We start from the raw sequence: 25,687 nt of genomic DNA on the forward strand, positions 1-25,687 counted from the left end.
GATCTGCTTGTTTTATTCCCCCAGGCAGAAGACGAGTTTGTATACTGGCCAAGTCGCGAGGAATCCATGAACTGTGAGGCCTTTACCGTGACCCTAATCAGCAAAGACAGACTGTGCCTCTCTAATGAAGAGCAAATTATCATCCATGACTTTATCCTTGAAGCGACCCAGGTAAAGTGAACCCCCACAATAGGTGCATTTGGGCTCTGCCTTTCACCTAACACGTTAGTGCCTTCAGTTAAACTTTGCAATAAGACAGAGTTTGCAAATGATTTTCAGGAGGATTTACTTGTAAATATATTGCCTGTGTGCCCGGTACAGGGGGAAGGATATTGCTCTCGGTTCCTTTTCCTTCTCACTCCCCAAACGTTAGTTTTCCAAGTCTTTCACTTCCAAGAAGATTGCTTATCAGCATTCCAGTTCTCTAGATGGCTAGGCTAGAGCATTTCATCTCTGCTTATCTGATTCCAAAGTCAGGAGGTTTGTTTTTCATGCAGCAGTCACGGTAGTTGATTGACTTATTTTTTAAAAGACACTGAGATGCAGTGTCCCATTTCCCCTTTTATAAATTCAGATTTTATAAATGAATTGTTTTGAAGCGATGATGGTGGCTCTGCATTTGCTGAACCACATTTATATTGAGCGACAACACCTACTCTTTGACTGATATCACAATGGCAGATGTATTTAGCTGCAGGGAAGAAGATATTGTTACAAGCCTTTGGTAGCCTTTTTAGTATGGATACCTTTGGTCGCTCTTCTCTTGTTTGACCAGCTGCCCTTTGAATATTAGAGATGCTGAAGAGGCCAGTGGACTAAGAAAGACCTATGTGGAGGTGGGCCCTGAATTGAAATGGAAAATATTTAAACAATTAAATATTTCATTATATTCAAAATTATTTAGTATGGGCCAAAACCTGCTCCCTGGTGCCTCTGAGATGCCAGAGCTGCACAGCTTGGCTGTGCTCTGCATTCACCCAGATCTCACTGACTCCTGCGTGGGCAACTACAGAGCCATGGCATGGCTGGATAATGTCTTCCCCTCTCCACAGGGGGTGACTAGAAGGGGTCACTGCATGCACATTGCCTGCCTCTGCATCACAGTGCCAGGGAGGGTTTTGTGTTGCTGAATGGCAACTAGTGGAATCTCACAGGGGCTACACAGCCTGCAGGCTGTTGAGTGATGGCTCTGAAATGGAGAGGGGATAGGGAGTGGAGCGCTGTCCAGCAGGCAGGAGGTTCCCCCCCATAGCAGTTAGGGAGAGGGGAGCATTGTGTTATCACACAGGCAGGGGCAAGGATCACACAGGCACTTGCTGTACCACGGACATAAAGAGATTTATGGAAGACTACCCAGAAATGCTACACACCAACACACCCTGGTTCTCTCGGAGAGCTTCAGGACCAAGAGCTCTGTGATCTATCTCAGTGGTTCTCAGCCGGTGATCTGCACACTCCTGGGGGGTCTGCAGACTATGTCTAAAGGGTTTGCGAAAGGTTGTCATTACCATAGAACAGTGGCTTGGAACCTGTAATCCACAGACCCCTGGGTGTCCGCAGACTATGTCGGTGCTTTCCAAAGGGGTCCACACCTCCAGGGGCCTGCAAATGAAAAAAGGTTGAGAACCATCCATCTAACTTGCCTCTACAGAGAGTAGGACTCAACTTCCTCTCCCCACCACGGACCCCTTCAAAGAGAGAGAGGATCCGGTGACTTTGAAACAATTCTGGGATTTGTTCCTGGCTGTGCTTTCTTCTTGTGTAGGAGGAGCAGCACCATGGTTAATGCCGCCCTCGGGGAGGGAGGGAAGCGTAGGGTCCATAGTCAGCTACCAAGAGAGAGGATTGGGAGAAAGTGCTGTGTGTCACCTCTGTGGCCCCCACCTGTGTGCCAGCCTATCTGTCCCAGGATTGGTCAGCTTGCTGCACAGCTGAATACGCAGCGGTCTGGGGCGCATCGACAGTAGAGTTGCACATAGGTGTGGATGATGCACACATCCACGTATTACGTAGTGACCTGCCGGGAGATGAGAATACTGTTTCCATTTCTGCCCCCTCTCGTTTCTTTCATTGACGGGCAGAATGGGGAGGAATGTCCCGCTATCAAGCCTCAGCATCCCTAAGTGTATGAATGTGGAGTTAAAATGGCTAATGACAGGATGGTTTTTCGTTTCAGGATGACTACGTTCTGGAAGTACGCCACTTTCAGTGTCCCAAATGGCCAAACCCAGATGCCCCTATAAGCAGTACCTTTGAACTTATCAATGTAATCAAGGAAGAGGCCTTAACAAGGGATGGCCCCACCATTGTTCATGATGAGTATGTCACCTGCCTTCTCTCATTTACATACAGGTTGTAAAAGAAATATTATGCTGGATAAGGGTGTAGATGGAGGAAAATGTCCTCACCTCTCTGGAGAGGATGGGTTTTCATGGCCTAAGCACCAGGATCAAAGTACTTAGGCTCCCTGAATTGCACCCAATCATGCTTCAAAGGCAAATAAATTGAGTTTAACGCAGTTTATTATGTTTGGGGCTTTCAGGCCAGACCCTAAAATCTGAGGTCTGCTCTGCATGCACGTTGGACTGCTCTGCACTGGGGAAACTCGCCCTGAAACTCCCCCCGCCCCCAAATTCTAATGGCTTTAAACCCCATGAGAGCCATAATTTAGACCAGACTCCAGAGTTGGTTTTTTTTATGAAACCAGTTTCAAAACCACTCCCAGGACTCCTGTAATAATTTAGGTCTAATGTGCCACCTATCACATAGGGCTTTACTTCGACAGTATGTAAGTAGGATTGAACAAGTCCAGTTCCGCTGGTTCTCAAGATGCTCAGCAAGGATCATTTGTGCCACAGAAGCTGAGGTTTGTTTATAGAGGGTTTATTTTCCCCAGTTCCTACAACCATTCTGTGGAGCCAGCTTGACATCAGCTGGATGAGAAGGAAACACCCACCCCCGCAAGAGGTGTCGCTGCTTTCTAACAAATAGTTCTGCAAAGCAACCACACGTTTGTGTGCCCAGTAACAATTCAACAGCTGATTATAGATGATGCTGGTTGTAAAGCAGAGCCTAGTGCCTGACAGCCCCACAACAGCTCTTTTCAGAGGGAGAAATTCACCACCGTGCAGGGGACCAGCACAAGAACTATGCACCACTTAAGTCCCAAGGAAGCCCATGCAGGGTAAACTCTTAGTCTGGGAACCACTTTGAAGAACTGTTGTGAGAGCCATTAGACTACCCACGATCTTTAGTCACTGTTGCAGCAAGATACATTGGAGCTAATGGGGAAATCTTTGAGGTCTTACTTATTTTGCAAAAGCATTACCATACACTGATATTTCAGTGTCAGGCTGACGACTGAGATGTAAAATCGCCTGTTAATATTCTGCTGCTGCAAAGTAACCTTTCCGTTAACGTCCCCTGTATTGCTACTGCGACAGTTTCTCATGACAAACTCCTACAAAGAGTGACTTGGGCCTGGGCAAGTGGTTTTTCTCCCTTTCTGCCTCACTAATGCATAGTGTAAGCTCTGTTGGGTTTTGGCAGCTTTTATTAATTTGAGGCTAGTTTTAATATTAATGCTTGGGCTAGTCTGTAGTGCCGTTTTGCTGCTCTTGCATTATTCAAGATTATGCTTTACAAAATTAGAACCATTATTGATTTGGGTATTTCATGCTAGGCTCCCCCCTCCCACCCTCCCAGAAAAAAAACCCAAAACAAATCCTCAAAACTGTGATTCTAAAAGCGCTGAGTTACTTTTTTCTGTAAATTGCTTTTTTGGTTTATTTGTCGTAGTCAGTGATTTTTATTTTTATGCCTAGCATATAATGTGTATTGCACCTTTGATTTGGAGGCTGAGCAAATGTAGCTGAAAATGAAAATCTCCCTTTAGTATGTGCAACAGCCGCATCCAATAATCCACTAATAATTACAACTGCAGATTAATCCCAATTGTATGGATTTGCAAATACTAAATTTAAGTGGGATTTAGGAAGTACTTGGTAGACAACTTGATGAAGAAACATTTCTAAAAAGTTCTGGAACTCCACCTACAAACCTCATGTTAAACACTAACAATTTACACCCAAATTTTCAAATTTTGGCTGCCTATATTTATGCACCAAATTAAGGATTTTGTGGTCTGATTGTCCGAGATGTTGAGCACACAACAGCTCCCATTCAGGACACTGAGCGCTGTAGGTAATCAGCCTCTCTAAAAATCAGCCCATTAGTGCCTTAAATAGGCATTTAGGTGTCTCCCTTTAGGCACCTATGTTGTCCTTAACCCATAAGGACAACGAGCCATGCCTCGTTTGGTGTGCAGTTCAGAGGTGAATAAGGCAAAGCCCATGCTGACTGAGGGCTTGTCTACACTACCCACCGGATCGGCAGGCAGCGATCGATCCAGCGGGGGTCGATTTATCGCATCTAGACTAGACACGATAAATCAACCATTGAGCGCTCTCCCGTTGATTCTGGTACCCCACCAGAATGAGAAGTGCATGTGGAGTCGATGGGAGAGCGTCAGCTGTTGACTTACCGCAGTGAAGACACCGCAGTAAGTAGATCTAAGTACGTCGACTTCAGCTACGCTATTCAGGTAGCTGAAGTTGCGTATCTTAGTTTGACCAGGAGCAGTAGTGTAGACAAGCCCTGAGGCGAGGTGCCTCACTTTTGACTAAATTCCGTTTGCAGTTATCTTTGGAAATCACCGAAGCAGTGTTGTGTTTAGTCATATTACAATGAGGCAGCGATCCTGTGGAAATAATAGCATGTAATCCTGTTGTTAAAGACTGTATCACAATACAAACATAGAAGGGGAAGCAGAGTCAAGGTTGGCTTGAGTTCTTAACATTCTTTTAACATAGTCTTTGCGTTTCTTTGCCATGGGTTTGTTGCTATGGGCATGGACATGGCTGGAGCTTGCTCCATACCAGCAATCCTGGCACAGACATTTGACCTGACTCTGGTATCTCACAAACAGATTCTGCGTTGCCCGCAGGTCACAGGCCATTGCTAAATTTCTGATTGGGTGCCTCCAGTGAATCGGTATCAGTAGCATTTCTTGAACGCCTTTATATTTGAGCCACACCCAGAAGTGCAGCCTTTTGCCTACAAACAAGCCCTAGCTCAATTGAAGGGTGTTAATGAGATGTTTGTCATTGACTCTTGGGCACTTAGTATCCATCTTAGGCTTTGTTTACACTGGACTTTCATTGGCAAAACTTTTGTCCTTTAGGGGTGTGAAACACCCCCCCAACCCCCGATTGACAAAAGTTTTGCCAATGAAAAGCGCCGATGTGAACAGCGCTTTGTCGGCGGGAGAGCTCTCTTGCTGTCAAAGCTACTGCCGCTCTTTGGGGGGGGAAGTTTTTTGTTGGTGGGGAGGCTCTCTCCTGCCAACAAACAGTGGCTATGCTGCACACCTTTTAGCAGCATGGCTGTAGCCACACAGCTGCGTTGCTGAAAGGTGCGTAGTGCAGACATAGCCTTCGACGGTCTTACCTAATTGTCAGAGGGAGAGGAAGAACTACGTTCGTTTTGGTTGTAATGGCTTGTGATTTGCTTGAGTTCCCACAAATGTACTGTAAAATACACTCGAACATAATGGAAACGCTTCTACGCAAACAGCATGTGAAATTTAACTCTGCTTTTGTGCAGTCCAAGCAGGGTATTTTTAAATGGTTCACATTATTTTGTTGATATGGTTCTTTAAATTGGAAACCACAGTTAGCTCAAAATAGCCCGTATATGGTTAGTGCTGCTTTTCCATTAAAATGGCTAAAAATGACTTCTTCGCCCATATAGAGTAGAGCATTCAGTATTTATAAAAAATAAAGAAAACGGTGTCTATAGCACTTGAATAAGCCTGAATCAAAGCTCCGTGGCAATTTGCCAAGGCGCCCAGGTTCACCTCTGTACATCTGACCGTGACAGTGTTGTGGTTTGCAGGTATGGAGCTGTGTCAGCCGGAACGCTGTGTGCCCTGACCACCCTGTCCCAACAACTGGAGAATGAAAATGCTGTCGATGTTTTCCAAGTGGCAAAGATGATCAATCTTATGCGGCCTGGAGTATTTACAGACATTGTAAGTCTTTCAGTGGAGGATAAAACTGATCCTTATAAGGCTTGTGCTGACAAGTAAAACTTGAATTAAAACACGCACACAACGTGGTGTCCATTACCAAGCCTTGTTGCCTCTACTGCCAAGCAATGGAAGTTGCTTAATGGGCCTGTTTGTGTTTTCATGCATCTCCGAGGCTCCCACACAGGCTCTCAGTACATTAAGCACATTCAGAAAATAATCCCAACCCAGTGCTACTACAGCTTCAGCAGAACCAAAGAGAGGGAGCCCTAGTGAAATAATGGGCCTGATTCTGGGAGTCACTCCACTCCCTCTGCACTGAAAACATGTCAGAGTCCCCCATGGGTATAGACACAGTCCCAGCATAGGGGACAGAGGGGAGACTGGGACACAACGCACTGCACTTCAGCTGTCTTTGTCTGGTCGTCCCTAACCATAGGGTGACCAGATGTCCCATTTTTATAGGGACAGTCCCGTTTTTTGGGACTTTTTCTTATATAGGCTCCTATTACCCTCCACCACCTGTCCCATTTTTGCACAGTTGCTGTCTAGTCACCCTATCTAACCATAGCCAGTTGATGTAGTTCAGAGTAACCCCCAGACTAAGACCCAGAATCAGGGAGCCATAACTGTCTTCTTCACCCACTCCTGCCCCCAAGGTGCCATCTGAGAATCTAGCCCGACATCTGTAGTTAGTGTCTGTTTATATTCTCAGAGCCAATATACACAAAGATCATGAAATCACCGCCATTCTGACTGTCATTTTACATAGTCATTGCGCATAAATTTTACAGTGTTGTTAAAGGTACACATAACAATGAAATGAAGGAGGAAAAAAGAAAATGGTGTAACTGGAAGGAAGCCCTGATTACTAGAAAGTTAGCAGAGGGCTTCTTAAGTTTACCCTGATAAGCCGTACAGTTTCTTGCACGTTACATAATGTACTTCACAAGTGCATTTCTGGCCTGACCCAATGCCTTTGAAATCAGTGGGAAGACTCCAGACAACACTGGATCAGTTCCTGTAAGAGTCACCCTGAGTCACCCTGAATATAAGGCAGTATTACATGTGCTGTGTTTGGTTGCTCACCAGATAGTCTTCTTTGCTATCTTTAGGATCCAGATTTGTATGAATTAAACTGACAAAACTGACAAACCTACTGCTTCCTACTCTGTAACATCTTAATGCTTTCACGTGTTAACAACAATTGCTTGTTATGTCCTCTGAATATGGGAGGATTTTAACTCTATAGTTTAAATACTGGCTTGATATGGTAGCATTGACTGGGTAGAGAAGACAGCAAGATGAAAGTAAATAAATATTCTATAAGAATTTGAAAACATGGCAGCATGCCTATGAAGTACATTAGTTGAGCATGATCTGTTACTGAATTTCTTGACCACATTTACCAATTATACTCATATTGGTGGTTTTACTGGCCCCATGCATTTCATGTTAAAATAATGGGTTCATTCTGATGACTCTTCATGACCAGCTACACTGAAAATGCAAAGCAGAAATGCATTCTCTTAAACAGCATGGGGATTGAAACCATTTGTCCTTTTCATTCCAGGAACAGTACCAGTTTCTTTATAAAGCAATGCTAAGCTTGGTGAGCACTAAGGAAAATGGAAATGGTCCCATGACACTGGACAAAAATGGCGCTGTGATGGTCAGTGATGAACCGGATCCTGCAGAAAGCATGGAGTCTCTTGTCTAATTGGAATCTTGAAAAGGCACTTCATTTGTAGAACTTCTGAAGACGGAGTGAACTTTTTTGAGGCCTTTTTTGCCAGACTCTAGGTTATACAATAACCCAATTACTTTTTTACACTGATAAAAGTTTTTATATTTATTTTTTGCCATTTTATGTCTTAATGGTAGCCTACTGAGCATTCGCACCTCTGTTTCTTTCACACAGCGTACCGCCATTTTCTCTAGTTTGCACTATATGATCAGTGTTACTGCCTATAATATTCTACTACAAAAGCAAGCCCTGACATTCCATGACAGCAAACGTTACTTTTTAGTTTAAATGCAGTGAAGTTTTGTTAACTACAGTGACCCTTGAATCTTAAATCTTGAATGCTAGACCAGATAGATTCTTTCTACAAGAAATACTGCACCCCTTCAGACTCCTAATATTTATTGCTTTAATTTTAATTGTTGTAGGTCTTCTGTATTCCAGTTCAGTGGATAAGCAATATTCATCCTTTCTTGATACAATGTGGCAGGTGATTACTAGCTACAGTGAAGGTAGAATAGCCTCATGGAGCTGAAACAATTGCTTTTGTATTGTTTCAGATTCTGCTTTTGTATACTTGGAGGCCTATGAATTGCTTCACATGGAACACATAAAATTACATTCAAAAAACGTAAAGAACAACTCATACCTGGGACACAGTCACGGATTTTGACATTACAGCTTCAAAGCTTCCCCAATTATTCAGAATAAAAATGTCAGTTTTAGATTTTAAAACCACCATATGGGAAAGTGTGTTATTTTTTATTTTCATCATAGCGAATTCAGTGAAAACTCTGCTACAATCTAAAATAGGTCTGTTTTCAGACACATGAAGGTAGCAATATTTTACATTACTAAGCTATTCAATCTTTTAAACACATTAATTTCCTTACTATTTCTTGAACAGGACCTCACACCTAATGGTATGTCACATGGCGAAGACAGGCGTTTCTTAATTTCATAACTGTTAGATGCCATTTTTACAGGTGTGTAATTTTCATATTTTAGTGCTAAAACATAAAGTACTGATCCATATTTACTGGTGAAGCAAACTAATAAAAATAACTACCTATAAAAGTACATTCTTCCGCTTTTATTTTTTGCCAAACTAATTATTTAGTACAAACCTCTTGATTCCATTCTCCCTCCCACATAAATCAAACATTTTCCCCAAATTACGTTATTTAAACAGTGTTGTTATCTTGAGCACTTAGGTGTAATCCCTCATTGGTTCCCTAATCTTGTGTATTTTGATCCCAGTTGAGCAAAGTACTTAAGTCCATCCCTATCTAGCAAAACCCTTAAGCAACTGCTTAAAGCTAAGCACGTCCATAACAGCTTTGCTAAATAGGTATGGTTTGCTCTAAAATTGGATGTGTTAATTTGATAGTTTGGATGTTTGGTGTAGATTTAAAGGCATTATCCCTTATATAGAGATTTATTTTCATTAGTTTTAAATTCCAACCAAACAAAAAGGGCACTGTAATGTTTCAGGACTTGCTGTCAAAATATTACAGCATATTTTTCACTTACATGTAAAACCATGGGTTTTCTTCCTGTTTTCAATACACCCTCACTCGGATGTAAGCATCTGACAGGCAAACCCACTTCTTTGGTTGAATTATTAATTTGGGTTTCTGGCGGGTTAGAGATAAACTAGTGATTCTGTGCATTTTCATACGAAAGGACATTTAAGTGAACTTCAGTTGGTGTAAATCAGTGTAGCTTCACTGATCTGAATGCAGCTATGCTACGTTACACAGGCAGAGCAGCTGGCCCTTTATTTTTAATGATGGAAAGATTTCTTCATGCTGACAGACCTGGTTCATCCAGTTTTCTAAGCATTTGAAAAATTTCAACAGTAACAACTATGTCATTACCTTGAATTTATCTGAATTTATTTAACCTCTTGATACTAGCGGTCCAAAATAGCTGCTGATACCACACAGCGATGCATAATACGTTCGTGTTTTCTATCAGAAAATCCCATGTCCAGCACCAAGGAACTGATTCAAATAAAAAAATGTCAAGATGACTCAGAATAACCCTTCAGCGCTAGTGCTGTGGAGCGCCCATCAATAGCTAGCATTAGGCAGCTCAGCACTCAGGGGTCAGCCAGTCTAATCTGCTAAGAGTTCAGATTGGCTTTCCAATCTCTTCAAAAACAGGAATCCTTCAAGCACATTTCAAGTATTGCTGTCCACACTGCGTAGGCTGGGGCTGAGAGCCTTCCAAGCGAAGTTAATTTGCCAGTCTGCGCTGGTGCCGGACGCTTCAGTGCACCCATTGCTGGCAATGGCCGCTGCACCGGGAAATTCCAGCTCTTGGCACGGAAAGACTGATCAGCTCACATCTGAAAGATTTGAGTTCCTGGGGGGGATATAATTCAGGTCCTGGCAAGAACAAAATGGCTTGCAGATTAACAGAGGTATTTAGAGAGTTGAATTTGTTCAGTCCATTTAGTAATAAGTTACTCTTCATTTCAGTGTGGTTTGGGGGAGGCAGAAGCAGAGTGGAAGTGGACTGTTTTAATGAGACACTGCCCCGCTCTTCTTGGGCTGGTTCCTTACATTTGTGCCATTTTTTTTTAAAGTCAGATGACATATGGGAACAGGGCTGAATGTTGATGAATGTTTTTGAAACCCATGCATTTGTATAAGCATTCTCCCATACCTGAAACACTTACACAGGGCTTAACCCATGGGGAAATAACTGTGATGGATGTCTTGACTTTTCCCTTGCTTTTTTTTCTCATGGGAATCAAGAAGTGTATTACTATTATGTTCAACTGTGAAATAGCCAGCAGGATGGCAATGTCATGTTGTCCGTGAGGGTGGGTGGGGATAGGAGTTCCATGCAAAGGTCAGAAATAAGAGTGCATGGGCCAAATTCATTCATTCAAGCAGCTGCAATTCTACTGACTTAACAAGATTTGCACCTGTTTCCCTGGGGCTGCGTGTGACTGAACATATGTTAACAGATCCTTACTCAGAGAGGTATGCTGAGATGCTGGCATTTGTCTGTCTCACCAAAATCAAGTCCCACACGTGCAGGGCAACAAACTGGCACATTTTTGCTGTCACCACTCTGCCCCTACACACGTTGTGATGACATTTCAATCATTATTACAATATAATTGTGATGCCTTTCACACATTGGAAATTCTCGAAGGATGTGCAAGTCTGCAAATTAGGAGGAATTTAAGCATTGCTTGGCTGTAAACAATGGTCCTCACCACTTGCGCTAAAGGGAAAGGGGAATAATGGATTGCAAATGAGTGTGTGTGTTTTCGGGTGTGTGTGCACACACGCTTTCTAGAAAATGTTATTTCCCCATCTTTTATAAGGGTATTCGGCCGGGAGACCAGGCGAGAGAAGTACAGGGCTTTTATGAACGGAGTCCTTAGTAATGACCGAGAATTTCTGCAAAAGCTGCTCTCTGTTAACAACATCCAAAAATCAGTGGCATTCTCCGTCTAAAGCCCCGATCCATCAGACACTTACCAACACGTTAAACTTTACACACGTGAGTCGTTCTGTTAAAGTCAGTGGCACTATTCGCACGTGTCCAGTTAAACACATTGAACAAGTGTGTGCAGGACCCAGGGCTAAAGAACCTTCGTTCTGGACCTTCATTCATTTGTCCTTAACATTTCTGTTTCTAAATATGACTTTTGGAAACAAAAAAAAAAAGGCTAAAGTTTATTCTTTGTGTTTGCTTCTGATCTTTTATTCCTCTCCTGTGGATCCATTCTGTGTTACTGGATTTATTTACTGGATCAGCAAGGTTTCAATCCTTTTTCAAATACCTGATTGCTTGAATTGCTTCCCTCAGAGTGATCTGTTGGAACACTAGAAAAACAACCTTTCTAATGACACAGCACAGCTGCCTTGTTGTTCATCCTTTTCTGTTTTTTTCAACAGATGCATTTTATTTGAAAGTTAAAATATAGATATCAGTTTTTACCAAAGATACCTATTACTAATTCTCAGAAAAAAAAATCTTAATTTAAAGAAAAAATAATAAAATGTAGGAGTCTAAAATATTTTGCAGTCATGCTCTCAAATTCATTCTCTTCTGCCATCAACTCCTGTGTTCTGAAGTTTATGTTCAAATGGTGCCAGTGAATTTTTATATGAAGGCAAAAAGGCATAATTGTTAGTCCACTGCATTGCTTTTATTTCCCCCACTTTCTCTCTTTGTTGCCATTCTAACAATGTAAACTTCATTGACTTTGCTTATCTAAGGAGAAGGCACACAAAATGGAGAGAGGAAGAGAAGGAACTGTAATGAAGAGATTTGGCCTCGACTTTATCTTTGCTGTTAAACTGTTTTTAGTATTTTTGTTAAATATTTGCAAAGGGAAGCATTTTCTACAGAAGATAATTAATTTCAAGAAAAATGTCTTGAGTTTTAAGAATAAGCATGTCTCCAAAAGAGGAGATAGTCAATTTTATAAAATGTCACAACTCTCCAACATTTGGGGTAGTGACTTTTTTGTTTGTTTGTTTTGTTAGAACGTTTGAAACTAGCAAGCAGCCATTGTTTCTAAAGAACTAAGCATTCACATCTACTCATAGTTCCTTTTCCTTCATTTTGAAATAGCAGAAATCCTTAAAACTGTAAATATTTTGTTGCTTGGGTAAGCATCTTCTGGGAACTTTGTATCTATGGTATATAATCATAGAATTTTATATTTTCATATAAAGCTAATTTTTTTCTAGTTTCAACTCCTTCATAGTTTTTTTGTGGTGGACATGTGAAGACATACTTTCTGTGTATTGAAGTAGTGAAACACGATCATCACATTCCAAAAAGAATTCAACACATGTTTTTTCTTTGGGGGCAGTGATTGTGAAAGTTGGATTTTCTTTCAATTCCATTGTCAGTGTGTGTGCAATAGGAATTAGACTTAGTCAGCCATTGGAGAAGTTCGTCTCATTGATCCATTCCGGGGGGAGGGGGGAGAATTGGTGTTTGGTTTTGGGAAGTTATTTTTTGATTGCTTTTTGTTTTGTTTTTGGTTTTAGGGGGTTTTTTGTTTGTTTTGGGTTTTGGTTTTTTTGTAACTTGAAAATCTCCTTTTTGTTATGTTTAAAACTATATCAAATCATTCTATTATAGTGTTATTTAATATGTAAATTGTATTGCTATACATAAAATAAAGTATGGTTTTTGATGTATTTTACAGACTTCTTTGTTATTTCTACCAGATTTGTACAAAATACCAAAGTTTAGGTGTATATTTCATTAGAGGAGGAGTGTTCGTCTGCTGAAGGCCCTGATCCTGTAATCCCTACTCAGATAAAATCTCCATTGACTTCAGTGAGAAAGAATAAGGGCCCTGATTCAGCAAATCCCTGCACCCCTGAGTAACTTCACTCATGTGACTAGTCCTATTGAGGTCAATGAGACTGGACATGTGAGTGAATTAATGTATGTGTTGGCAGACTCAGAGTGTAAGGACTTCAAGCTCCGGCCCAGCACTACGCTCTTTCCTTATGGCTAATGGTTGTTTCGGCTTCAAAATATCTTTTTAAAATAAAAAAAGTAGGTGGAATGTTTTTAAGATCACACATGCACACGCATGGTTGTAGCCAATGGTTCCCATTAGTGGAGCTGGGGGTTGTGCACCTTTTGCAACCATTTCAGTATTTCCTCTTCTCTGCTGCTTGTATCTATTCAGTGCTTGTGCCACCTTTTTAATGGTCGTGGAGCAATCTCTTGGGCTTCTGGGGACAATCTCCGGCAGTTCCACTCCTGGCAGTTGTAGATTATAGTACATTAGTACCTGCTGTATAGATATTGCAGCTGTTCTGTTGCCACAGAGGTTAAAAATTATGTTGGCAGCTTCAGATGCAAGCACCAGGCTGGTTCCTATGTCAACATCTCTCATCCAGAGAAATCACATGCATAAACTACAATTACTGACTGACATTTTCAAAGCCCAGTTAGTCAACAGCTTTTTAGGACTCTGGGGTTCTGAATTGCTGAATTTTACACCTCAAACATTTGTATTTCAGTAGTCTAGAGAGGGGGAGACTGAAAAACAGAGGGGTTGTGAAGTAGCGGCAGAGTTGGGAATAAAGCCCAGGTCTCCTGACACCTGGTCACACCTGCCCTAAGCTGCGACAGAATGCTGCAGCATCTGTTGGTGAGCTACATACAACTTGTGACTGTAAGTCACAGGTAAGAGAAGAAATGGTGGCACAAAGCCCCCGTTTCATGTCAGAGTGGTGAAAAGCAGTAAATAGCAGAGGACCTGAAATGTAAGATCAGGCTTGTATCTCAGCAATGCTGTTTGGAGCCTGGAATTTTAGAAACAGCTGTGGCATTTGCCCCATAATGCTAATCTCAGTCACTATCATGCTATATTGTCTCTTTGGCTAGAAAATGGCTAGGCAGTCCATCCCAAATTGAACAGATGGAATAAGACACATGACAGACAACAAATGCTAAACAGAGACCCATCTGGACAAGTTATAGTTTGAATATGTGACAGAAGCACTGTTGTGGAAACCTGACTCACAGCCAGATCTGCACACACATCATGCAAACAAAGTATACCAGGATACAAGGTAAACTGGGCTGGCCGTGTGGTGCAGAGAGAGAAAGTGGACCCTTTTCTTCTAGTTATCCATCTCCTAATCAAATTCAGTATTGAGCCTTAGACTGGTGACCCAGTTGTGTTGTGGAATCCCTTGTACCCTTTATAGTTCAGCGCATCTTGTGCTACCAGATTATGTGAAAAAACCAGGGTGATGCTGGGAGTATTAGAAAGGAAAGTGTTGTGCAAGAATGTTACGGTTTTTGCATTCACGTTCTGTATGAAAAATGTCTGCAGAAACTTATGAAAATCGGAAACACACAGTAATACTTTGGCCCCACAAGCAGTGATTTACCAACACTTCCCACTAGTAATGTTAAGCCTGAATTAATTGCCAGCATCAGGAAATCCCAACTTCTTGTCATAAGAAGCTAATGAGGTTTGCCTTTAAAAATTCCAGCACCTCCTAGCAGTCACAAATAATAGTGCCATTCTTCTGAAATGAGATTAAGGTAAAATAGTTTCAATGTAAAAATAATTCTGATAAGTGCGTAGTGTCTTAACCCTATTACTTAGCCACATCGAGCACCATACAATGCTTGCTGCGCTGGGATGTCAACACCGGCTGTAAAATCACTCGTGATTTCTGTTTCCTGCCTGTTGCCAGTCCATGCTTGTCTTGTCTTTCTGACTCTGTAATGCTTTAAGAAGCGACATTTCACAAACCAATCTTTCCTGGATCGCGTATTGACCAAATTCCAGTGTGGGTAATTCAACTCCATTTGCCTAACTCTCCCGATGGTGTTCTTCAGTTCTGCTCCTAAACAGCTGAGCAGAGTTATTTTGTGCTAATGCATTTCAGCTGCAGGTGACCTGATCTCTATTCTGTACATACACTTAATATTGTGTAGCCATTTAAGACGGTAACACATCAGCAGAAGTCTGCGTGGCTCTGTGCAGACCCTGTCTCTGGGAGGCCATGGGATTCTTCAGCCCCCTTGCTGAGTGAGGAAAGCTATGCCTCAGATGACCAACTTGATCACTAGGTTAGGGAACAGCGGAGATGTCCTGGCTATCGCTCTCTCCGCCAGTCTGCGGACTAGGACCAACGGTCTGTCTGAGAAAGCCTCACTTGTAAAGAGGCTGCCAGGGTGGTTACTCTGCTAGAGGGAATGGGCTTCCTGATTGTCCTGTAGAAGCGGGCCATGCCCTGCAATTAGTGCTTGCTGGGCTGCCCCAGCAAAAGACCAATTGGAAGAGAACATCCTGAAACAATAGTTTGTGGCTTCTTCGGTCTGATCATCACCTACCATCTGATGGGACGTTCAGCAACACACAGGATCAACCTCTGGGTATTTTTCTTCCTGAACTCGGATTAGCATCTGAGATTTTTCTCTTTCATCATTTAATGCCTTAGAACAAAACCTGCCCTGGCTGGCACAGTAAAGGCGAACAGAGCTGCCAACCAGCGTGTCCTCTGCAGAAACAATTCCACCAGCTAGAGAAGGATTCCTTGTGGTGAATTAACTCCAAGGCCATGCCCCACTGGGGATCACAGAGTGTAGGTTGGCACAGTTGAGAAGCTTCTTTTCCATCACTTTAAGCATTAAGAAGCCAGCTTATCCCACGGCTTCTGCAAATAGGTGAGGGGAATATCTTCTTATGCCCCCTTCTCCTGCTACACACCCATCCTCGATACACCATTACACAGCGGAATTTAGCCCTTAATTAATATGTCCCTAGTAGGTCCAGGGCTGTTATGCTATAAAGGGCCAAATTTGATGATACATCATCAGGTCACATGCACATTCCTTGCGTGATTAGATTATGAAATGTGCTCCCTCCAGTACTGATGTAGTACATGGTTGTGGTATTAGCTGTGAACACCTGAATTATGCGATACTGTATTGACAGGTGGAAGGCCTTTTGAGCCCATCTCCCAGCCCTGAGTCCCAGAACACTGATGTGGAATCTGGACTCCCAGGTGATCCAGTGACCATGTGTACAAAGGTCCTGACAATGAGCACCCCAACCTATGTTGGAGGCATCTGAGCTGACTGTAGCAGTAAGGGATGGAGGAGTGAACAATACTCCTTGGAATACAGTGGGGAGACATGGCCAAGCTTCCTTTTCAGACTGTATACACCGGGTGTGTGATGAGCGAATACCCACTGTTGTAGGGGGCCTCCTTTGCAGATAAGCGAAACGTGCAACATCAGTTGAAGAGGCTATGAGACCTAGGAGTCTTAGGAAGAACAGTGTTGGCTGCACAGGTTGATCCCTGAGCGTTATCAGGGATTCCCCTGTCTTTGGAATCTCTCTTCAGGAAGAAAAGCCCGGGCTTGAGTGTAGTCTAGAGCCATCCTGATAACGGTGATCCTTTGTGTGGCTTGTAGAGAGGCCTTCTCCCAGTTCATCAATAACTGGTGGGACTGCAGGAAGCATTGAACTGCGGAGGAGAGAGCCTGGTGGGAGCTAGTTCTGAGGAACCAGTCATCTAGGTAAGGATAAACGAATATACCCTTGAGTTTGAGATGCTCCACCTACCAAGAGGCATTTATGAAGATCCTCCATGCAGTGCACAGACCAAAAGGGAGGACGCAAAATTGGAAGTGATTTGTCCCCACACAGAACCAGCGAGGTTTGAAGTGGGTGGGGTTTATTGCCACCCACAAGTAAACATCCTTTAGGTTGAGAGTTGCATACTAGTCCCCCTCGGAGAGAGATGGGATAATGTCCCCTTGCATTAGCACCTTGAAAGGCTATGGCTACACTACAGCTTAAGTTGACATTGCTCAGGGGTGTGAATTAGCCACCTCCCCAGGAAACATAATTTAGGGTTAGGCTTCGCGCTGGCTGCAGTGGTGGAGAAGGAACTGAGCTGGTCAAGGATGTGTACTCCCCTATATGGATGACAATTACATCTTCTTAGCACAAAAGTGTTCAGGTATCCCCCACTCCACAGTGGGCCATTGCTTTGTTACACAGATCCATAGCGGGACACTAAAGGAGCTATGTCCCGTAAGTGGGAATGCACTGAGACCATCAAACAAAGAACGTACTTTGTATCTCTCTCTGCCTCTGTTTCCCTAACTGCAAAATGGGGATAATTATATTTTAGCCTCCTTATTATTAAAGCACTTTGAGATCTACAGGTGGAAAATGCTACATACCATCTTTCAAATTTCCTTATGTTGAGCACCAAAAAAGAAAGTATCCATTATGTTACAGGGCTTATTCCTTCACCCGCTTCCTTCCCTGGTCCTTCTCGCATGAACAGAGAGCAACAATCCTCGAAGTCCAAAGGTGCAAACAATTCGATGTTTATTGGGGTGAACTTCCAGCAAGCATGATTCCAGTTTCCTTCCTTAGTGTCTCCTTTCCAGCTCTGACACCACAGAGCCTTACACCTGTGTCCTTGTTCCCATTCCTGCCCTTAGCCAAACAGGATTCCAATTTCCTTACCCACATTCCCTGTTCCCATCTCCCCCTTTAGCAAAACATGATTCCAATTTCCTTACCCCCATTCCCTGTTCCTATGTCCCCCTTTAGCAAAACATGATTCCAATTTCCTTACCCACATTCCCTGTTCCCATTTTCCCCACACACACACACACACCCACTCACTTCCTGATTGACTGCAGGCTATATAATAAAACTTGAGTACTGCTTTGCTATACCTTAATCAATCATTTTCCTGAAATTTAACTAACCAATCCTAACATATTGTAACATGATTATAAAAAGAAAAGGAGTATTTGTGGCACCTTAGAGACTAACCAATTTATTTGAGCATAAGCTTTCGATGCATCCGATGAAGTGAGCTGTAGCTCACGAAAGCTTATGCTCAAATAAATTGGTTAGTCTCTAAGGTGCCACAAGTATTCCTTTTCTTTTGACATGATTATGTAACTAATTATATCCCACCACCTTAATTAGTTTACACCCAGCAAAATTAATTATACAGCAGACAGGAACAATCACAGAACCAGACAGAGATTATACAGACAAACAATAGCAAAGTGGGAACTATAATGACAAGTTTCAGAGTAACAGCCGTGTTAGTCTGTATTCACAAAAAGAAAAGGAGTACTTGTGGCACCTTAGAGACTAACCAATTTATTTGAGCATGAGCTTTCGTGAGCTACAGCTCACTTCATCGGATGCATCGAAAGCTTATGCTCAAATAAATTGGTTAGTCTCCAAGGTGCCACAAGTACTCCTTTTCTTTTAGCTTATCTAAAGTGATCATCAAGTTGGGCCATTTCCAGCACAAATCCAGGTTTTCTCACTCCCCCACCCCCCTCCAAAAACCACACACACAAACTCACTCTCCTGCTGGTAATAGCTTATCCAAAGTGACCATTCTCCTCACAATGTGTATGAAAATCAAGGTGGGCCATTTCCAGCACAAATACAGGTTTTCTCACCCCCCCACCCCCTTTTTTTAAAAAAAACACACACACAAAAACTCACTCTCCTGCTGGTAATAGCTTATCCAAAGTGACCACTCTCCCTACAATGTGCATGATAATCAAGGTGGGCCATGACAAGACAATACAGAAGTGAGGATTTCACATCCCAGCTATTGATAAGTGAGTTCTTGCCAGACAGGATGCTATCAAACTAAGTTTCCTTTTACATTTTCTAGGCACTTCCCTTTCTCTGGAGGTGACAGGCGCTATCAGGACAGGATTGTATTCCTAACAGCCCAATGGCACCTTATTTCAATGTGATTAGTTTGGAATGTGAGGATGTGACTGTTCGCTTCCTAGCTTATGGCTGCCTCTGCTGCTTAGCCAAAGGCCTTAGCCTAAGCACAGGGCCTTAGACTGTCACAGTAAGAGAAGGCCGTTACACCAGCAGACAGTGATTTTGATTCTTTCTTTTATACCTCTATAACTAGCCAAGTGATAAGAATACACCTAAATTCTTAAAGTACAGGCCTTTACAGACAGGCCTGAATATCTATATCCTAACACATTATTTCCATGACAAGCTAAAACTAGTGCTCAAATTACCACCCTCATTCTAAAGAGGAATTAGACTGTCCTGTGGTATATATTTGTCCACTGGCAGATTAAATAAATGGCTCATTTTCTGAGCTGTGACTATCATTGGGGTGTCCTGGAGTGCAGTCTCTCCAAAGAGATTGTAATTATTTGACAGAGATGTTTAGTTATCTGTTTTCTCTCTCTCCTTCCCCCACCCCAGGTGGATACTGGGTACCTTATACATAGATAGAATATATATAGAAAACAGCTGCCTTGCCTTTACCCTAATCCACCCTGATATAAAGTGTATGAGTGTAAAGACAAATACTATCGAACATAGCTCTTTTTAAAGTATGAGATATTTTTAACCATGCCACTAGAAAAATGGACATTTACTGTGTATGAGGAGTGTCCAGTTTTTAATGGCACCCACTGTCTATTAAAGTGTCATGTGCATAATTGTCAAATACAACTAAAAAATACCAAATTATCCACTGTCTAGTTTTTAATTGTTGTGAGTTCTATACAGAAAAGAAGCCATGCAGGGAAAGGGTTCAGATAGTTACCTTGAACACATTCTGCTACTGGCTATAGAAACGATGATCCGACTTTGTAACATGTGGAGACAGTAACCTCGTGCTTACTTAATACGAGCTCTTCAGACTGCAAAAAAGGCTATAAGTGGGGAAAACATTCACAAAGGGCCTTACAAATTCAGTAGCATAGGTTACAGAAAGATCTTCCTTCTGAATTTAAGGGCTTCAAATAAGCGTCCTTATTACTTAAATCCAATTTTTTAGATAACCTCTTACTTTGAACGTGTTCGACACATGTTGTGCCTTTGCCTGCCTTTTAGCGAACTGTAAATTCATTGCAGCCTGTGAAATTGGCTCTAAGTAAATCTTTTTTCAGAGGAAGTGGATGGAGGCTAGCTGGTATCAGGATATAGATTTTGTATACAGCTGGAAAACATTACTAATCTCCTAATGGTGATATATTGCCTCAAATATATAACCGTATCAGAGTACTGTATTTCATTATTAATCTAAGATTAGAGTGTTAATTATTAATGATCAAATGTAACAAAAAACAAATTGTTCTTATGCAGGTTGCTATAATTATGAAAAGCTCACAAATATCTGCACAAGGAATATTTTCCCAACTGGCCCATGCATGGCACTTCTGTCTGTCTTGCAACCGCCCGTTTTGTTATACATTGTATCTGGGAACAATAGTAATATACTAAATTGGCTCCTTGCGGAATACTTGAGTAAAAGAATTTTAGTGCATTAAGCTCTACCTTGCTAATCTGCACTACGCAGAATGCATGCCCAGAAAACAGCCCCCTAACATTGTATCAAAGCTTTAATAATGGATCGCTATAGGAAAGTCTCAGATGACTACGGCTTCGTGACTTTTACAAAATATACTGGGAGAAGCTCTACAAGTGCTCTAGGACATATAAATAATTCAAACTAAACTTGTCAGATGAACAGAGTACCTTTTGCAAGGTGGTATCTTTGCTTTGTGCATATCCCCTGGCTAATTCACAAATCTCAGTTATTCATGATGGGTCTCTCAGTTGTTAATGTGAATAAGGGAAGGCTTCACTGTAACATTAGTTCTCATGATGTGAGAATACATTGTTTTGTTGAAAATCAGGAAGATTAAGGATGTAATAATCAATAAGACAAATTAAACCTAACAGCCTTTGTCATAGAAAAGGTTTGCCAAATAGAAAGATATTAGGATACAAACGGGCAAGCCGATTAAATACAACTGGCATAAATTTATGCAAATTACACTCGAGATTTCAAGTAAGGAAAACTAGCCAAGTTTTGTCTTATTTGTGCCATATGACCCCAGTTTCTCTGCTCCTGCCTTTAGGTCCTATGGGCTTTAGTGGGACCTTAGTGATGCATAGACTTTGTGCCGGCCCACCGCACAGGGGTGAATTTCAGCCTCCAGTACAATCCCCCACTACTTTCTATCTGAGACACTTCCTGATCCCTTCTCTTCCTTTGAGGATCAGTGCCCCAGTCAGCCTAATCGATTCTCTGTGGAACCCTAGGCTGTATTTCATCTGCATCCTGGGACTGCCACTGTACTTGCATTTCAGACTATGTGGTGCTACCTTGCCAAGGTGTAGTGTAAAGGTTTGGTTGCACTATTTCCTACTTAGCAGGTCCAACAAGCACTCTCTAGAAAGGTTATATTAATCTTCAGACACTGGATTAAATGTCGTCAGCACTGTTATTCCACAGCTTGCCTGCATTACAGAGGCTACAATCTTCATTGAGTTTCCTAAACCTCCTCTCAACCATCCTCAGTGGTAAGGGTGATGCGTTAACTTTCCATATAATGAATATTCCTGTTTGATTCCTTGCTCTAAAAGACACTTGTGCGTTAAAGGGGCACAATAGCCTACGGTCTCTTAATGCAATGTTAACATTTTACATTGCCTGTGCTCAGTCGCATTTCCTTCTCATGGGTTGGCAAGCCCAAAATAGAGTTTCTGAAGTGGAGATCTTGCTTTTAACACAGCCAGCCAAGTAATTTGATGCCCATTATAAAAAAATCTATATTCTTTAGAATAGTTTCTACAATAAAGCTACTAATAGCCAATCTCCACAATGAAAGGGTGCTAGGTGGTGACTATTTTTTCCCCTGCCTTTTAAACTAATTTTATTCCAATAGGTTACATTCTCAGCAGTCATAACCTTAATCTTGGATATTAGCTCCAATTTAATGAATGCACTTTGAAAACTCAATAGGCTTTTCATTCTATCTACTGTCAGTAATATCAGGGGATAAACTAGTTTCCTGAGTAAAAACTTTCTTGTCTATAGATGGGCTGACTCAGATGGTAAAAGATGGGTACTTCTGAAAGAGGACATGATCAGTAGCAAACAGGTATTCTGTTAACCCTAGAAAACTTGTAAGGGCTAGGAAAACAATTCTGAAAAGAATATTAGCTTCCTCAAAACTGTCTTGTTCATATTCTCCTAAGTCTATCTAAGGTCATGGGTTTTGATATGGCAAATTCTAAAGCCAAAGACAATTCTATCATTCTGGGTTTGGAAATTATGTGACGAAACCCAGAACCTCTTATGTAAGCTCACCCTTATCACTTACCAATTGCACTTCTGTGTACTTTCTGAACTTAATAGCCACACAATTCCCAATACATGGATATTTATTTCAGCTTGTTTTTTTAACAAGGCTCTTAATTGCAGAATTCTGTATTTATTTTTATCACACACAAAAGTAGGCTACAAATAAGTTTTAAAATGAAGCATTATAAAAAGTAACTATGATGGATGTAGGCCTACATTTTCAAGAATGATTAATTATTTTGGGTGCCCAACTTGAGAGAACTCAGGTCATGAATTTCAGAGGGCAGTTTTTTAGTATTTCTGAACATCAGTCAGGCCCCGTTCAAGGTGTCTGAAGTTAGTCATTCAAAAGAACTACTTTATTTGGCTTTAAAATAGTTGCGCAAATCATCATGGTATCTGAGCAATGAAGACCACATTCCAAGGTGGGCTTCAAGCACCGACCACATATAGGAGCATATTGCACCATTAAGACACCCTGCTGAAATAGCTATAAACAGTTTTGTGATTTGTTTTTGATTCATATAGAGGGGTTGTTGCAGTGGATGTGAATCATTGCCAAAGATTCACACTTACTGTATGTCACAGAAAATAGTTTATATTTATAGCTAACCTAACTTACCTCAGCAAACAGGTTTTTGTGTTGACATTGTGCACTGCAGCAGCAACCCACCTTTGTGGTCCTGCTATAGTCCTTGTCCAGCATGAAAAATTGAGATGTCTATTTAGAAACAAAAATGTATTTTTAGAGCAGAAACTAAACCAGAGCTTAATCTCTACTCCCATTTGAACTCTATACTCCATGTATTTGTCATCCACCTCCTCAGACTCAGACAAACATAAGCTAGAGATGGAAGACAGTACAGTATTAACTAAAGTACAGTATTAACAAGGCAGTGAGTTTATATTATACACCCATTATGGTCACACTTTATATTAAAAGTCCATTTACAAATAAATAAATAAAGAGTTAATAAATGATTAACAGATGTTTTAATAAATAGCTAATCAATAGCTATAGATGGATACAGAATTCAACAAGTTGCTTATTACTGTGCCATAACATCATCTAGTGATGTGCTTGTAACCATCTGTAGCACCTACAAGGCTCATTCAGAAAGTCTCTAGCCTGCCCTATTTAATGACATGCTAGGGCCCAACAGATTTCACAGGTCAAAGTACGGCTATTTTGATGTGTTTCTTTGTTAGAAGCCAACATTTTTCATGTGTGCAGAACTTGTACAAGGACATGTGGAAGTGAATCAGTCACCAAAGATTTGAGAAATGGAGAAGAATGAAATCTGAGTGGTGATCGGCTGCGTCCATAAGAAAGGCTAGACCCCAGAGGAAATCCGTGAGGACACGGTGGCAAAACTGACCCTTCATATGCCACAGTCAAAAATGGGGCTGCTGAATTTAGGTGAGGGATAAGCAGCCCTGAGGACGAGCCAAGATCAGGAATGTGCCAGAGAGGCTACCCCTCCAAAGGGAGTTGATGCAGTCCACAAGAGGGACAGAAGATCAACTGTCAGGCACATAGCTGAGACTGTGGGCATCAGCACTGGGTCAGTGCACAGCATCCTCAGTGAAGACTTGGGCATGAGAAAGTTGTCAGCAAAAACCACGTTGACTATTCCCCAACAAATTATGTTCATCTATGTGTCTGACAGTTTTGTTGTTTAGTATAATTTCAACCAGTTTGCCCGGTACTGAAGTCAGGCTTACTGGCCTATAACTGCCAGGATCACCTTTTTAAAAATTGGCGTCACATTAGCTCTCCTCCAGTCATTTGGTACAGAAGCTGATTTAAATGATAGGTTACATACCACAGTTAGTAGTCCTGCAATTTCACAACTGAGTTCCTTCAGAACACTTGAGTGAATACCATCTGGTCCTGGTGACTTATTACTGTTTAGTTTATCAATTTGTTCCAAAACCTCCTCTAGTGACACCTCAGTCTGGGACAGTTCCTCAGATTTGTCACCTAAAAGAATGGCTCAGGTTTGGGAATCTCCCTCACATCCTCAGCCATGAAGACCGATGCAAAGAATTAATTTAGTTTCTCTGCAATGGCCTTATCGTCCTTGAGTTCTCCTTTAGCATCTCAATCATCCAGTGGCCCCACTGATTGTTTAGCAGGCTTCCTGCTTCTGATGTGCTTTTAAAAAAAAATTGCTATTACTTTTTGAGTCTTTGGCTAACTGTTCCTCAAATTCTTTTTTGGCCTTCCTAATTATATTTTTACACTTCATTTGCCAGAGTTTATGTTCCTTTCTATTTTCCTCACTAGGATTTAACTTCCACTTTTTAAAGGATGTCTTTTTGCCTCTCACTGCTTCTTTTACTTCGCTGTTTAGCCATGGTGGCACTTTTTTGGTTCTCTTACTATGTTTTTTAATTTGGGGTGTACATTTAAGCCTCGATTATAGTGTCTTTAAAAAGTTTCCAAGCAGCTCGCAGAGATTTCACTTTTGGCATTGTACCTTTTAATTTCCGTTTATCTAACCTCCTCATTTTTGTGTTGTTCCCCTTTCTGAAATTAAATGTTACAGTGTTGGGCTGCTGTGGTGTTTTCCCCACCACAGAGATGTTAAATTTAATTATATTATGGTCACTATTACCAAGCGGTTCAGCTATAGTCACCTCTTGGACCAGATCCTGTGTGTGACGGGTTGGATCACAGAAACCCCGTGGGGGCTGCCAACTGATGTGCCAAGACTACTTTTGCCCCTGCTTTCTCTGCCATCTTGGGACTCCAGCACCCTGTCTTGTTGAGCCAGACACGCCAGTCTGGCCCAATACAGACCCAGGGTCTGAACCACATGCCCCAAAGCTGCAGACTAACTGAAAGCAACTTAGGAAGTATTTGCCTCCCCAGGTATTAATACATACTCTGGATTAATTAATAAGTAAAAAGTGATTTTATTCAATACAGAAAGTAGGATTTAAGGGTTCCAAGCAATAGCAGACAGAACAAAGTGAATTACCAAGCAAAATAAAATAAAACATGCAAGTCTTAAGTCTAGTACAGTAATAAAACTGAATACAGATAAAAACCTCACCCAATAAGCTTCCTTTTACAGACTAGTCTCCGTCTAGTCTGGCTCCAGTAATCACTCACATCCCCTGTTACCGTCCTTTGTTCTAGTTTCTTTCAGGTATCCTTGGGGGTGGAGAGGCTAACTCTTGAGCCAGTGA

At 41.7% G+C, this 25,687-nt stretch overlaps 1 protein-coding gene across 7 annotated transcripts in view; it reads left to right on the plus strand.

Moving 5' to 3' along the window:
- Window positions 1-13,015, plus strand: part of PTPRG (protein tyrosine phosphatase receptor type G) — a 621,815-nt gene extending 608,800 nt beyond the window's left edge. For all 7 annotated transcript variants that reach the window (XM_084635116.1, XM_084635117.1, XM_084635121.1 and 4 more), the window contains 4 exons: window positions 25-171; window positions 2,177-2,319; window positions 5,956-6,091; window positions 7,662-13,015. In XM_084635116.1, the coding sequence (XP_084491242.1) occupies window positions 25-171; window positions 2,177-2,319; window positions 5,956-6,091; window positions 7,662-7,808 (573 nt within the window). In that variant the 3' untranslated portion in view covers window positions 7,809-13,015. The remainder of the gene's footprint in view (window positions 1-24; window positions 172-2,176; window positions 2,320-5,955; window positions 6,092-7,661) is intronic.
- Window positions 13,016-25,687: the final 12,672 nt, after the last annotated feature.

The sequence above is a fragment of the Lepidochelys olivacea genome (assembly GCF_965140295.1).
Source record: "Lepidochelys olivacea isolate rLepOli2 genome assembly, chromosome: 7".
Classification (NCBI taxonomy): Eukaryota; Metazoa; Chordata; order Testudines; family Cheloniidae; genus Lepidochelys; species Lepidochelys olivacea.